The 16871-nt window shown below is 32.2% G+C and overlaps 1 protein-coding gene across 21 annotated transcripts in view; it reads left to right on the top strand.

Annotated features, from left to right (window-relative positions):
* ARB2A (ARB2 cotranscriptional regulator A) overlaps nt 1-16871 on the top strand; it is a 413243-nt gene that overhangs the window by 98092 nt on the left and 298280 nt on the right. For 19 of the 21 annotated variants that reach the window (XM_072736791.1, XM_025992896.2, XM_072736792.1 and 16 more), the window contains 2 exons: nt 2370-2435; nt 7575-7766. The exons of 1 other annotated variant lie outside the window; for it this stretch is intronic. In XM_072736791.1, coding sequence (XP_072592892.1) covers nt 2370-2435; nt 7575-7766 — 258 coding nt within the window. The remainder of the gene's footprint in view (nt 1-2369; nt 2436-7574; nt 7767-16871) is intronic. One more of the 21 variants, XM_025992901.2, reaches the window with a different exon arrangement.

The raw sequence follows: 16871 nt of genomic DNA on the forward strand, positions 1-16871 counted from the left end.
ATGGTTGCTTTTATTCTGCAGGCATGAATTAGCATGACAAACTGGGCACGTTACATAGTGTTTCTCCAACGCTCTACTGATGTATGGTTTTATTATTTGTTTTGATATTTTGTGAAGACACTTGCCCTATAATGTATTTTGAAACCAAATGTAAGCAGGTTTTGAATTGTTTTCTATTATCCTGTAGTGTGAAAGCTGAAAATTAACTGTAATATTGTATTTCAGATGACTTAAGGTATGAACTGCCAAAATAGTTTAATTTTTTAATTCCCAAATTATGTCTCTGGAGTATTTGCTTAGTGGTAGAATTCACTTGGGTTTGAATTAAGTTTGATTGGTTTTATTATTGCTTTAAACATAGGGATATTTTATGATTTCATAGGTAATAGGAAATTTTCAGAAATGATAAGCCACTCATTTTAGCTAATCTCAGGTCATTTTTCTTGAAGTGGCAGGCCATTATATAACTTCATACATATTTTGTCTGATCCTACATATTTTTAGTTTATTTTTTCAGGTTTATAGTACCACTACCTTCAGGTGAGGGTATAATGAACATAATTTTAATTACTACGTTAAGATATAAGAATACTATTTGATTAATAACTATTAGATTATTACCTTGTTCTAATGTAGTGTTGTAGCATTTGAAATTACCATTGCTAGCCAAGGTAAAACTATTCTAGCATGCATCATACTCTTTCTAAAATGAATGAATACATATACATAGAAGAAAGAATTTGGGCGTCCTTAAAGTAGAATAGAGAATCTCTTTTAGATTACAGAATACAGCACCAAAACAGTTGACATCCTAATATTCTTTTAAAAAATCACCTTATGATTTTGTTTCATAAAATTTGACTTTCAATTATGTTGCTGCTAAAATTATTCTTTGAAATATTTGCATAGATGATTAAAGACATTTTTGGAGGGAGCAACACTCCTTAAATTGACAATTAAAATCTACTAAATCTTTGCTTTTACTTGGTATCATTTTCCTCACTCTCTTTGCTTTCCTTCATAGAAGGAGTGCATTATCTTTCTAGTTTTGTTGTAACAAATTACCATAAGCTCAATGGCTTAAAGCTGCATCAATATATTATCTCACAATTCAGTAGGTCAGAAGTCCAGTATGACTGTTACCTGACTGAAATCAAGAAATGCACAGGCTATGTTCCTTTTTGGAGACCCTAGGAGAGAACCTTTTGCTGCTTATTGGAGTTGTTTGCAGAATTCAGTTCCTTGTAAATACAGGACTGAGGACTTGTTTTCTTACTGGTTATTAAAGGGTGATTCCACCTTTTAGAGGCTTTTAGAGAAACCACATTTCTTGGTTTACATCTCTTTCCTCCATCTTTAAAACCAGCAATGACCATTCAAGGTCATTTTACTTTGCATCCCTTTGTTCTTCTGTGATCTCCCAGTTTTAAAGTTAAAGGATTAGGTTGGGCCAATTTGGATAATCCAGGATAATCTCCCCATGTCTGGTCCTTAACCTTAATCATACCTACATAATTCCTTTTACCTTATAACATATGAGTAGGTTCCAGGAATCAGAATGTGGACATCTTTGGAGAACTGTATTTTGCCTGCTACAAACAATAATACTAATTGGTGCCTGGCTTTACTGGATTAATTTTCCTTTTTAATGTGGAATACTTCTGACTTTTTCCTCCTTGATTCAGTAAATACAAAAGAGGTGTTAGGATTCAGTCAAGATAGTACTTTATGAGGTACAGTTCCTTTCTGGACATCATAGGGGAAAACAGATTCTCGAAACACTGAAAAAAGAAAATATGGTTCCAGAATACTGCTTTGAAAAAACAGGAAGTCCTTGTATATTTTTGCAAATTTATATTGCCCTAATTTTTAGTATTAAAGTTTGTAGTTATTCACATAGCAGCAGGAAGTAAGCCACAGTCTCCTAATTTAGTATTAAAACATTTCAGTTATAAAATAAATAAATATAAGGAATATAGTGTACAACATGATGACTAAAATTAACACTGCTGTAGGATACATAGAAAAGTTTTGAAGAGAATAAATCCTGACATTTCCCATCACAAGGAGAAATTTCTTTCCTTTTTTTACTTTTTTCTTGCTTTTCTTTTTGTTTTATCTACATAAGAAGATGGATGTTAGCTGAATCTGTTGTAATCATCTCACAGTATATGTAATTGAAATTATCATGCTGTAATGCCTGAAAATTATACAGTGACGTATGTCAATTATTTCTCAATAAAACTGGAGGAGGGGGAAACACACAAAGATAGAGAAATACTCATTCAGAGCAATAACATAATAATTTATGTGAATTTTGATAATGGATGACATTATATCTTAATGTGTTATTTTTTTCCCCCACCTAGATTATTACGAAGTATGTATATGAGCTCTTGGAAAAGGACTGTAATTTGAAAAAAATCTCTATCCCAGTAAGTCCAGTTTTTAAAATGATTAAATTTCCAAATGAAATCGTTTTCAATTCAGAAGAAAATGTTTATATTACTTTAACTGTGATAAGTACATTAAGGTCCTAATGGATTGATACTGATAATGATAATATTAAATGCCTGTCAGTATACCTCATTTCATTGTGCGCAATAATTCTTTAAAAGTAGTGCTCTTCAATGTAGAGAAAAAAATATTGATATCCAGCCTTTTTTGAAAATGATGATGCCTTTAAAAAGACTATGTCCTCTGCCTCTTCTCATTTAATTGGTTGGTATAATTTATTTTTACTATCTCTTTAATTATTTCCTGATTTTTAAAATAATTACGTATTTTATTTCTATGTTATTTCCTATATACATTTTCAATTCATTCCTCATGCTTCCTGTTTTATAACACTGCTCCTTCTATTTCTTGTAGAACATTTTTTTCAAATTTTGTATATTTTGCCACTTCAGAGTGAAAAGTTTGAGATTTGTTCTCAGTCTCAAATTCACACACAAAAAAAATTTAATGTAAAAATATAATAAAAAAATGAAGAAAAAGTAACCTTGTACATGAAACGATGGTGACCCTAGATTAGATGATCCTTACTGTTAATGATAACTCTTTGATTTTATGATAAATAAAAATCTCAAGGCTTAATGAAAGTGATTAACTTAAGTTACAAAACTTTGCATATAAATATTATTTACATGAAATCTTGCATGAGATTTTTAAATTCCTTGGGTAAGCTATTCAACTATGAATTGGAGGGTTTGAAGATTTAATATTTATCCTCACAAATTAATTCAGTAGCTCAATATTTAAAAGGAAAATCTATTTTATTTTTAATTTTATATAAATAAGCTCAAATGCTAGGTCACATTGTTAATCACTTATTCAATAGATATTTGTTTAAGAGTCTTTGAGGTGCCAGGCACTGTTCCAAGTGCTTGTGATGTACTAGTGAATAAACTATTACTCTATGTAGTAGCTAGGCTAACCCTCATTTATTTGGACACTTTTCTTCCTTTTGTTCAATCTTCCTTTCTTGCTAATTTTATTTCTTTCGAAGTTCCTGAAGAAGATATTAAGGAGACTTGGCTTGATTTATTGTTACAATACAATTAATACTGAGCCATTTAAATCTGTAATACTAGTAGTTACATGGGATTTTTTTTTTTTTTAGTTACATGGAATTTTTAAACTCACTTTAATCCCTTAGGTTTCCAGAAGAAATCAGAAGTTAATTGGCCATATAGATTATGTTATATGGTTAAGTTTCACTAATTTTCTTTATAGAGAGCTTGAGATTAGGGTTAGGAGGACTTCGTTTTATAGATCTGATTACTTTCCTCTCATTTAAATTTAAACTATAAAGCTAATAAGCATAGAGAAAGCTTTGCATTATAGGAGACCCATATTAACTGTCCTGTTCATTTTTGGTTAGTAAACATTTCCTAATTTTGTAAACAGAAAAGAACCCAAAATTTTTTTTATTTATCTGAGGAAATTAATGTCTCTCCTTAAAATATAATCATATATTTTATATTGTTGTGAAACTTTTCTTTTATAACTATTAATTTTCTCTGGAGTCCCCTTAAATCTCAAAGCAAGCAGCGAAGGTGGTTTTTGTTTTGTTTTGTATCAGTGTTTTTCTTTTTATTGTGGGAATACACCAAAGTGTTTTTTGTTTTTGTTTTTGTTTTTCCTGATGATGAACTGTTTTAGTTTTATAGTTGACCTATTTAATAAGGAAAGAAAGACTTCTTTTCTTTTCCTTCCTTTTCTTTTTATAAATAACAGCACCGTGTGGAAACCCATGATTTGATGGTAAAGGTCATGATCATGTCCCATGTTCACTCCCTACCTTACATATGTTCTCATGTATACATTATTCTCAATTGTAAAGTCTCGTACTTGTGGAGAATTTTAGATTATATAAATTAACTTAATAACTTGATTATAAATTTTCATTCCTTTTATTGTCAGGTTTAAATGATCATCACAATTACTGGGGCTCATGAGTATCCTAAAGTGAATTGTTAACTGCTAAAAATTGTTTGTTCTCACTGATTTGAACTTGATTGGTTAATAAAGTGAGGTGGTGCACTAGAATGACTTTTATATGCATTCCTTAATGAAAGCTCAGTTTAATGAATTAGCACTGTTTGAAGACAATGGCCTTGGAATAGCGGTTTTCAAACTTAATTAAGCTAATGCAGAAAGTTATGTTTATTCATATACTATTCATGCTATTTAAACTTACCACTAACTTTTTACAAAGTTATACCAACTTTAGAGTTCTGTGTTAAATTGAGGTGAATATAAGCCAATGACTCAGATACCACTTTTTTTCCCCTTAATCATTAATACCACTATATTTTTCATTTTCATTGTCTCTATTCCCCTGAATACTCTGATATTCTCAGGTTTTCGAAGTTAATTCTTCCACATGTTCAAGTGAAACTTTTATTCATTTATTCATGGCTACTTTAATTTGCAGCCCTTAAAAATTCTTGAACAGAATTTTAATATAAAAAACACATTTTTATCTTCTGAAAATAAGCACTCTTCCAGTTTTAAAGTGATTACTGTGGAATTTAAAGTGCCAACATTCCATTGCTTAAAAAATTGACTCAGTTCCTTGGTAACAGGGGACTTAGTCAAATAGAGAAAAGAAATAGTGAACAGCACCTACTGGAAAGTCCGTAGCTACAGGGTTTTTTTATTAAGATAAACAGATGTCCATTTCCATAACCATTTCAGGATCCATTAAGGCCTCAATGATTTTAAGAGGTATTTTTATTTGTGCACATTTAGACGTACTCTTTGGTAAATGAATGACTGGACACCTCTGTGACCTCCTTTTTATTATGTATGACAGCTTTGCTTTTTTAATTTTTTCTTTTGTTCTTAGCACTTTTTTTAAAAAGCCATTTTAACTGAGTGATTCCTCTGTTTTCATACAACATTCGTAGGTAAAAGGGAATTTTTCTTCTCAGATTTGATTTTCCCCATCTACTTTCCTTACTCTGACTTCAGTCATAACTGCTGCCATCCTAATTTGCTTACTCTGGACATCACATGCAAGAGAGGCTAATGTGACTGTTTGACACTTCATACTTCTCTTATTGCATACTTAAGTACTACTAATACACAATTAGGTCATTTGTAATTTTTAGCATTGTGTAGCTCTTTTAAAATACTTTGTAGTCATATATTAGTTTAGTCTTCAATATATGCTTTCTGAACCAGGCAAGTATTATAACAAATTAAGAGGACACATTATTTACTTAAATGCCTTTTATTTAAAGGAAGTAAAAAAATAAAAATAATGGTAACTGGTGATGCTTGATAACATTCCTTATTCCAAAAGTTATTCATTCCTTTATTTACTAAGTGCCTACAATGTGCCAGCCTCTCTTTTAGGCACTGCAAACAGAAAAGTCCATGCCTTCCTGGACTTGCATTCTGGCGGTGGGAGGAGATGATTCATTAATAAACTGTTATATAAACAAATATAGAAAGCATACATTAGATTGTGGTATGTGCTTTGAAGGAAAATAAAACAGAGAAAGGGGCCAGGGAATTCTTGTGCAGATGCTTAAATGGGGTAGTCAGGGAAGGCTTCATTGAGGAGGGGATATTTTTTTAAGACCTATGGCTATGCTCTTCTTGCTGAAATAATTACCCTTTACACAAATGGCTACCAATCTGTTTGTTTTAAAATTAAAGAACTTTTAATTTTTTTCTCTTCCCAGGAATAGTGAGTGACTGGGAACATTCAGAATCCAGGACTATTTTATTTTATTTTATTTTGTTGGTATTGAGAGCTTTTGTCTGTTTTTTGGTTTTGTAATTTTATGAATATATACTGCTGATAAAGTGAAGAGCTGTTTCATTACACAGTATGTGGACTGAACTCCTCTATTTGAGGATGTGTATTACCAGCTTTCAAGGCTTTAGCTTCTGGCTCTGACATGGCTGCACAAAAGCTTCCATTCCCAGTTACTAACTGCTGCTGATGTGGAATACCACTCAGTGCAGGCCATCAGTCATGTATAAAAGGTTGGGAAATTATCCCTTCATAAGTCTTGAGTCTTTCAAATCTAAAACATAGATCATTTGGTTTAAACCTAAACATTAAGTGCAATCAAAATGTATAAAATATTCATTCCATAAATAAGTACTATAGAAGACGTAGAAAGATATTCATCTTTTAAATATCTAGTACATAAAGTAAGGTTATAGGAATACATACATAATATTCCTTTATCAAATAATTGTTATTTGAGCCTGTGTTAATATTCTGAATGAAATTTCAAAGACCAGGGCAGTCCGGGTGACTCAGCGGTTTGGTGCTGCCTGCAGCCCAGGGTGTGATCCTGGACACCGGGGATCGAGTCCCACGTCAGGCTCTCTGCATGGAGCTGTTCCCTCTGCCTGTCTCTCTGCCTCTCTCTCTCTCTGTGTCTCTCAAGAATAAATAAATAAAATCTTAAAAAAAAAATAAAGAAATTTCAAAGACCATTTATAGTAGCTGATTGAATTTTTAAATAGTTCCTCTCCTACCTTTTAAAAGCTGAGCAGTATCCCTGGCTAATATATGATTTTCCAATAGATATATGCTCCAGTTGGGTTTTTCTGTTTTCTATTATAGATGCAATATACTTCTGTTATAAAATTATAGACTCATTAGCTCTGTGATCTTAGGCAAGTTATTTAAATTCCATAGGCTTCGATTTCTTCATCTATAAATAACTGTAATAAGAGTACCACTTTAATGAGATTGTGATTGAAATAATGTTTTTAAAACATTTAGCATAGTATCTACATTATAGGAAGCACTCAAAAATCAGTTATTCTTATTTATTTTATAATACTAAATATACACCAATAAAATAGGGAGATGTATTTTCAATATTCTTTTGTCATATTACTCTCATGTCTTTTATACTCATCCATCTCATATGTAATTGTTAATCTCTAATGAATCTTTTAATTTTTTAAAGCTTTTTTACTTCTATAATTCTGTAATAGCCATTCTATAATTTATGGTAACCATTAGTTGATTTCTCATTTATGTCTATGCCTGATCGAAAAACATTTATTTATTATTTAATTTTTTTTAATTACAGGTAGATGCCACTGAGAGTGAACCAAAGAGTTTTATCTTTATGAGTGAGGATGCTTTGACAAATCCACAGAAACTGATGGTTTTAATTCATGGTAGTGGTGTTGTCAGGGCAGGTCAGTGGGCTAGAAGGCTTATTATAAATGAAGATCTGGACAGTGGCACACAGATACCTTTTATTAAGAGAGCTATGGATGTAAGTGCAATTTCTTTTATACTTTTTGGCGTTTTTTAGCTCTGGTTTATTATTTGTTGTAAATTATTTTATCCTATCTCTTCAAAAGTACATTCTAAACATAATTTTATCTTTAAATTGTTTTCTTATATGTAATGAAAGATTATTCTACATTATTTGACAGTTAACAGTGAAAAACAAAATGATATCTTAATTGTACAAAGATTTAGATAATGTCTTTGAAATGAATATTTTTGATTCTAAATTTGTTATTTGAAATATCACTTAAATTACCACTTATCAATATTATTTTAAATACTTATAAAAATATCAAGAATGCTTTTGTAAATCTTTGCCAATCTAATTTAGTTAAAAACTAAGAGAAATCTACTTGAAATTAACCTCTTACTCTTTAAAAGAAGAGTTTAAAAAAAAGTTGGAGTAACTCATTGTCATTTCTTAAAAAACTCTAAAACTCACAAATAAAATGTTTTAAGCATTAGACAAAAACCTATAAAATGGTAAATTTAATTACTGAATTACTTTATTCTTACTTGAATTCTACCTCTTTAGATATTTTAAAATTGTATTCAAGATTTTCTGTCCTCTAATAATGAAATTGTTTTTTCTGACCTAGCATTGTTACATTTTAATGTTTGCTATTTTAAAAAATTTTTTTACTATCTCATTCTTACGTTCTGCAGTGAACAACCAAATTTTACAAAGTATGGTTTCTCCCAAATATGTATAGAGATTTTCCTCAGACAAAAGTAAAGTAGCTTGAAAAAAAGATTTCATATAAGAATATAAAGTTGTTTAGGAATATATATGTGCATGTATGCTTTATAGGAGCTACGTTATTACATTTTTGTAATTATGGGAGAGGAATTGTTTGATACATTGATGATTTAAAGGGTCAAAGATAAGTTCCCTGCTCTTTTACTTCTGAAACGATAAAATTAAGTCCTGACCCAGCTCTTAGATGATATTTTTGTTAATAGATTTTGAGGCCTTTAAAATGTTTCAAGTAGAATTTCTTAGGTTAATTGTGTATTTTTTTTCACAGTGTTCATGGATATGCAAAGAACACAAGACATTACTTTTGATTGGTTGCAAACTTCACCAGTACAGTTTTAGTCGAATTAGAGTAAAATTTAGTAGAATTGAAGTAAAATAAATTGAAATTTAGATTGAAGTAACTCACATAAAATATTGTATTATTTAAACATTTATATTTCTGGGTATGAATAGTGAAACGAACTTTCTCTCTGACATATTAGTTTGTGATTATAAAAGATCCTGTCAGTGATTAAGAACATTATATGTGAAATGTGATCACAATTCAGTGTATATTTGAAAATACAATTTAGTAAAGAAAATCAGATATGTTTGTACATATGAGTTCTTGGTGAAATATTTTATGTAATTATATTGTTCCTGCTGCTAGATCAACTAAGTCTTTCCTATTATAGAATATTGTATTGTTACATAAGATTTTTCAAGCTGAAAGAATATGGTAAGTCTTACAAACATCTATGAACAAACTCTCTGTTGATGTCCCAAACAGGAGGGAGGAAGTTTGTCAGTAACATTAGACTAGTTGGTCATTTTGTTTTTGTAAGTACTGTTTGGAGGCTAAGAGCGTGTCATTGCCTCGACTGTTTTCTGCTTTTAATAATAGCAACTCATGATTCCTTTAAAAGAAAAGCACTGATTTCTAAGTACTTCAGTATTTAGTGTATTTAGTATTTACGTGCTGTGAACTTTGAAAATTTTAATTGATGTATTTTTTTCTCTGTATTTTATAAAATGAACATGAACTTTATTGTGGTAAATTTCTACATGGTGAATATTTAAAAATGGATATCTCTTCTTAATCTGGATAAAGTGATTTGCTAGTTTGGCTTTACCTTTTCATGGTGTTTCTCTGGTGGTTCTTCGAGGGCTACTGTGGATTTTTGTGTGGTGGGAGGACACTGGTGGGGGGTATCCTAGGAAATAGAGGAAGATTGAGAGAATAAAAGATGTTTGATCCTTACTTTTTAATCAGGTTAGCTCTATTCGTTTTTATTTTGTGGACTTTTTTTCTAAAATTGAATTTAAAGCAATGTTTCCAATGTTTATAAGACCAGGAACACTTGCTCTACATTTTATGTGATCTGTCAGTTTTTCATATCACAACTGAAGTAAAATTCTAATATTTCTCAGGATAGACAATTTGTCTACTCAATGTTGTTAATGGTATTTCTGCTATGGCTGCTCTCCCTCGAGCTCACTCACTCTCACTAATAAAGTGCAAGCACTTTCCTGCTTGCATGGCTCAAAAATTTTTTTTCTGCTATATCCCTTGAAGACTTTTACGATAAGATTAAAGGTCCTAAAAAAAAAAAAAAAGATTAAAGGTCCTAATATTGGACTCATAGCATTATAAGGTTAAAACTTCTTCGCATCAATGGGACCCTGCCTCTAAGCAGACTATTCTGTAAAAAGTAGATTTAAGTCTATGGAGCCACTATGGTTGAAGGTGGGGTGAGGATCGGAACAACTTCTGCAATGACTCCTGAGATTTCTTCCCCTAGCCCTGGGGCTCCTTAGATCACAGTTTGAAAATTCAAGATATTCCAGTCCTTGCATTTTAGATACTTCAGACCTTTATTATAAAAAATTTACTAAGATTTCATCATGGAGAAATAGTACATATCAGATACAACCCCACAGTGCTTTTGAGGTTGCCATAGCTCATATTTTTAGTGTTTAACAGTCTTCATTGCATAATATATTACTTGGAGTAGGAAACAGTATATCATATAGCCAAGTACTGATTATTCAGTGTTTGTACAGTTTGAGAGTTACTCATACGTGTTTCTTCTTTGATCTTTTCTCAAGTGTATCTTTTTAGGTATTTCAGATGGTCTCTGTAAAATGGGCTAGGAAGGAAAAGTCATTATACTGCTTAAAGTCATTTAATTACTAATTGCAAGTGTAGAACAAGGGTGCAGAATTTAAGGAGTCAGTCACTCTCAGGGTTGTGCAGCATTTGTAGGACCCTGAGAGTGAGTACCTCCTGAAATTTTTCATCCTAGGCACCTCTCTAATCTCTCTCTGCTCAGGCATTGAGTAATTGAGATGTATTGTCAGCAAGTTTTATGGAGAGTAGTTTGGGAGCCACTGGTGTGTACAAATTTTTCCATGGCATCAGATTCAGTTGGAGGGCTTGTTGCAACATAGATTGCCTTGTCCCAAAACCAGATTTTTTTTTAAATGAGAGAGAGAGAGAGAGAGAGAGAGAGAGAAAGGCAGAGACAGAAGCAGGCTCCATGCCGGGAGCCCAACGCGGGACTCGATCCCGGGACTTCAGGATCGTGCTCTGGGCCAAAGGCAGGTGCCAAACCGCTGAGCTACCCAAGGATCTCCGCAAAACCAGATTTTGATGGAGGAGTATGGTTGGGGTCTGAGAATTTAAATTTCTGAAACTCTCCCAGGTGATGTGGGTATTACATTGGAAGCACTGGTGTAGGTAACACTCTTTGGAGTTTATTTATACGTCTCAGGCTCTAGGTTTAGTGGATAAGTTAGAACTAGATGGAAATTGTATAAAGTATGACAGAGGGTTAGAGGTTCTAGGAAATGTTTTATACTAAAATAAGTAGAGAGGGGCAGCCTGGGTGGCTTAGCGGTTTAGCACCGCCTTCAGCCCAGAGTGTGATCCTGGAGACCTGGGATCGAGTCCCGCATTGGGCTCCCTGCATGGAGCCTGCTTCTCCCTCTCCCTCTCCCTCTGCCTGTGTCTGTGCCTCTCTGTGTGTCTCTCATATTTAAAAAACATAAAATAAGAGAGATAAAGTTTAAGTTATGAAGAATACTTTCAAAATACTATGTAATTCATACTCAGCATGATAAAATGTGTTGATTTTAATAATTTTGTAAGAAGTATGATTATTTCAGTAAGCTTACATTTTTCCTAATTTCTCATAGCTGGATTATTTAGAAGAATCTGATATTTCCATAATTACTTACTTTGAGTATAATTTTTATATTGTTATATCTAAGTTTAAAAATTATTTTTATCAGTGTAATTGATATATTTTGGGTATTATAACATGGTGGACTAATATGTATTTCTCCCTTCCGTTAAACACACATGTAAGAGTAATGGTTAAAACATAGCAACAACAAAAATATTAAGTATCTAGTTATGCTCAAAAGATAGAAGAGGAATCTTTAAATGCCTAACTACAACAGAAAACTTAAAACCACAGTGGTAAGACCCTCAAGGGTATAGTAACCCAGAGGGGATTGCTGATGAGATAAAAGCCCTACATCACATAGTAAGTATATCTACATTACAGCTTTGAGCTTGAGAGGCAGGTGCTTATACTAAGACCCTTGTATATAGCTAAGGCCTTAGAGGTTTCTGCTCTTTTAGTTTTCAGGGTAGAAAAAACTTACGGCACAGTGGTGAAAAGAAGAAGTTTATTTGCCAGTGAAGCCAGGTAGGTGAAATGAACATCCTTCCTTGGGAAATAGAAGCCACAGACTACACCCCAAAGTTGGATTTGGATTTGCAGCTTGAATTTAGACAACCTGCTTACGTGTGGGAATCTCAGTGTATATTAATATAAAAATGGATTCTGGACTGATAAAACTCCTGAGGTACTAGATGGAAGCAAACACAAAACTGCCAGTGGCGATGCTTTACAACCCAGAGTAAATGCCAAATGAAGATGAATTTCTAGTCAGAAAGAAAATTATTTAAGGAAATGACTCATCACAAAGAAGAGTCAGGTCAGGCAACTATCAGATATAGTTGAAGAGAGAATTGGTAAATTAAAACCTAGAGTTGAGGAGTATAGCATATAGAATATAGTAGAGAAACAGAAAAAAAAATGTGACAGATAAAAAGTCATGAAGAATAGAATAAAATCTAATATTCTAGTAGATGTTTCAGAAAAACAATAAAAAAGGAGAGAAGAAGTAATGTATTATTTTCTGACAGTAAAGACATAAATCATTGTTGAAGCATGGCATAGCTTGAACAAGATGAATGGAAAGAACTTTACACGTAAAACATATTAAAATAAAATTGCAGAACATCAGAGGATACTTTCGTGTAATCTAAAAGTCAAGTAAAATCAAAAGGCATATATCAAAATAGTGATTATCTATTCCTAATCCTCCCTTACTTATTCTGTTCCCTAGATATAATCACTCAATACTTTTTGGTGTTCCTTGTATGCCATCCATATTTTTAAATTATAATACTGTCTTTGGATTTATCAGTCACTTTCTGTTATGGTAGACAAGAATCTATTTCCCATCATCATAGTTTTTGGATTAAATCAGCAATCAAACTTTACAATATTACTACCACTTTAATATTGTTTATTGCTGAGCCAGGTAGGTACTATGATTACTTTTCATTTTTGTTAAAGTTTGTTTCATGGAGTTTTTTTCTTTGCAATAATTGCTAATTCAAAATTTGATTGATCTCCCATTAGCGTTTTTACAGGGTCAAACTAATCAGATAATTTCAAAGTTTCTTGTTCTTCTAGAGAACTTTCTTTTTGAACCCTGTGGACTTTTGTTCCAGTCTTGACTGGTCACTTTCTAAGCCTGCCTATCTACGTCTTCCTGGGACTCCTCTTAGATTGTCTCTTATGTTTGACGACCTATTTTCCTGGATCTAATGACCCCAGCTTTTGTATATATGCCTTCATTTTGTTGGAGCCATCAAAAATTGAATATAAGTTTTCAAAATCTTGTATTTCTGAAAAAATGCCTTTATTTTACTTGTTCCCTTTATTTTGATGATTCTAGGCATAGAATTCCAAGTTGAAAATCATTTTCATTATGAAACTTGAAAGCTTGTTTCATTGTCTTGTGGCTTCCAGTGTTTTAATTGAAAAATCTAGTACCACTCCTATCTTGAATCCTTTGTTTCCTCTGTGGAAGTTTCTTTTCCTTCTGCCTGGTGTCAAGAAATTAGTCATACTGCTTTTAAGGAATTTTCTGTGCCTTGGTGTTTTTGTTTTTGTTTTTTTCATGTTGGGTACTTGATTCCTTTCTATCTGTACTATAAAATCATGATCCTCAATTCTTAGAAATTTTTTTTGTGTTGTTTCTTGATCTTCCCTTTTCTAGACTTAGTATCTTGGTTTTAGAGTTGTGGATTGAGCCTGTAAATTTTTTGTTTAATTGCCTATAAATTTCCTTTTTCCATCTGTTTTGCTCTAGTTTTGTTCTAGTAGGTTACCAACTTTATCTTTTAACCTTTCTATAGAATTTTTAAAGTTCTTTCATAATATTTTGGAATGGAGTTCTCCTTTGAATCATTTTGCAGACTTCTGCACAGAATACCTGATTTGAGCTCTGTGTTTTTCTCCTCCCCTTCTGTGATCTATTCTCCTTCCACTCCTTCTCTAGATATGTTTCATAAAAGGAAACATCTTTGATCTCTTACAGGGTTAGCTGCATAATGTGAGATTATGACTTCGGTTTTGGGTTTGTTTCTTTTTTTACGGAACAGGGCAATTGCACCTTATATGAACTAAAAAGTAATGCCTGTTTTTAGTCTCAGGGTCCACCCTGCTATCTAAGATAATTGGAACCCCAATTTCTGAGTTTTTCTGAAATTCCGTGGATGAATTGGCTTTCGTCTAGTCATTATTTCCCTCTGGAGACACTTTTTTTCACCCCTCTGTAGTACCAATCCAGTTCTATCAGCTTACAGTCTTCCAAAAATTTATCAGCATCTGTGTCCTCTGTTCTCTCCACTCTAATTTGTTTTGTTCTGATGGGTTGATACTACCCTTCTTTACTCAGTAATTTGCATAACAGGTTTCTAGATTAAAATTTTAGTGTGCTTTGTGGGAGGAATGGAGATAATCAAAAGAATACAGTATAGTGTTTAATTACCTGGTTTTTTTATCTGATTGTTCCAATGACAGGAGTCACTTTACACCTTATACCTTTTTAAAACAAATAACAGTAAAGCCATTTTCTGTATAATAAAATTGTTTGTTAATCTTAGGAGATGACATTCTTATGTAGCAATATTTATCACAATAGAATATTATAGGATTTTCTTTTAAAATTCAATTATGAGGTAACTAAATACGTAAACTGTTGCTTGACTGATATAAATTGCAGACCTCAAAAGTTGATTTAGAGGTTTTTGGTTTTTAAATTGTTTGCTTCCCTTTTGATAACATTACTAACTTTACTATTCTGATGGTTCAATTCCTCTTTCCTTAATGCATTTGGGATTCCCCCTTTTTGACAGGCACATTTTGTAAAGCTGATTGATTACAGTATTAGGATATTTTTCCACGAATCTGCATGGAGCCATTATAGATGATTATCTAAAATAGGGTGGAGTTTTTTTTTTCCCAGTAATTTGAATAATAAAATTTTGGTAATACTTTCTTAACTCTTGCCTTCATTTCTAGTCTTCCAAGTAAGTATTGCAAAGTCTTACTATTTCAGGATAAGTATTTACAAAGTTGGTGACATGGAAATTTTAAGAGGATTCTAGTGGGTGTTGTTGGTTAGTAGATAGTAGTAAGAAGTACAGTATCAGTATAGGGCATAGTTTTATTTATAACTGGAGCAATGCCATCTAGCTGCTTTTGCGATACTACTTGGTACTTATTATAGTAAAGGCAAAATATAGTTTAGCAGAAGTTTTATATGCTTAAATGGGCAGCCTGGGTGGCACAGCGTTTTCACGCCGCCTTCAGCCCAGGGTGTGATCCTGGAGACCCAGGATCAAGTCCCACATCCGGCTCCCTGCGAGGAGCCTGCTTCTCCCTCTGCCTGTGTCTCTGCCTCTCTCTCTCTGTGCATCTCTCATGAATAAATAAATAAAATCTTTTTTTTTTTTTTTTTAAGGTATATGCTTAAGGTCTCAGGAAATTCCAAAACGTGAAAATTTTCAGAGCTTTTAAATATATCTTTGTTTAAATGACTTAAAGCTTTGATTTTTTATAGTAATTCGAAGATTTGTGAATTAAAGAAATGCTCATTAAAATAAGGTGCCCTCGGGGATCCCTGGGTGGCTCAGCGGTTTGGCGCCTGCCTTCGGCCCAGGGCGTGATTCTGGAGTCCTTGGATTGAGTCCCGTGTCGGGCTCCCGGCATGGAGCCTGCTTCTCCCTCTGCCTGTGTCTCTGCCTCTCTCTCTGGCTCTCATAAATAAATCAATAAAAATAAAATCTAAAAAAAAAATAAATAAAATAAGGTGCTCTTTTTTTAACATATAAGATTGGCAGATAAATTGGTAATAAATTGTATGATAATACCAAGTTTGGATATTGTTAGGAATGTAATTTGAAGCAATCTTTTTAGTGGCAGTTTAGTTATATCTCTCCAAATTAAATGTGCTTATTATTAACCTTATAACCTAACAAATCATTTGTAGAAATTTACACTAGAGCAGTACACAAAGTATACATACAAGGATGCCCATCAAAGCAGTTTATAATGACACAAAAACTTCTAATCATCTAAATACCCACCAGTTAGGGGACTCTTTGATTAAATAATCTTATATTCATATCATTAAAAATTATGTAGTTATTAAGAATGAATTTTATGTGTGTGTTTTATGTTCATTTATATAGGATGATGTCTAAAAATTATTAGATGAAAACATAAGAATGAGATTATTTATTCAAAAGTACAGTTATACATGTATGCGCATACACCTCCATACATATATGAGTATATATTGATGTTCCTAAAAATTTATGCGAGAAACCATAAATTTTCTTCTTTCACTTTTATTTCTTCAGTTTTTCTATTTAATTCTCTCTCCCTCTCTCTCTTTTTAATTTCAGTGGTATTTCTTTAATAACTAAAACAATAATTTAATTAAAAATTATAAAAATAATATTCATGAAATATAAATTGTAGTTATTCACTTAACTACTTCTAAAAGAGCTTAAATGTTAGATTATAAAACTGCAAGCAACTTATTTAAATAATTATTGATTTTTTTCCCCCTTGAAGACTGACTAAATATAGACCACTAAAATTTACATTTCAAACTTAAAAAGAAACCTGCTAGTTCTTTTTTTCCTATTTGAAATATGGACTGTTAAATTACAGGTTGAAACCAAGAGCACTA

The sequence above is a fragment of the Vulpes vulpes genome, chromosome 14 (assembly GCF_048418805.1).
Source record: "Vulpes vulpes isolate BD-2025 chromosome 14, VulVul3, whole genome shotgun sequence".
NCBI lineage: Eukaryota > Metazoa > Chordata > Mammalia > Carnivora > Canidae > Vulpes > Vulpes vulpes.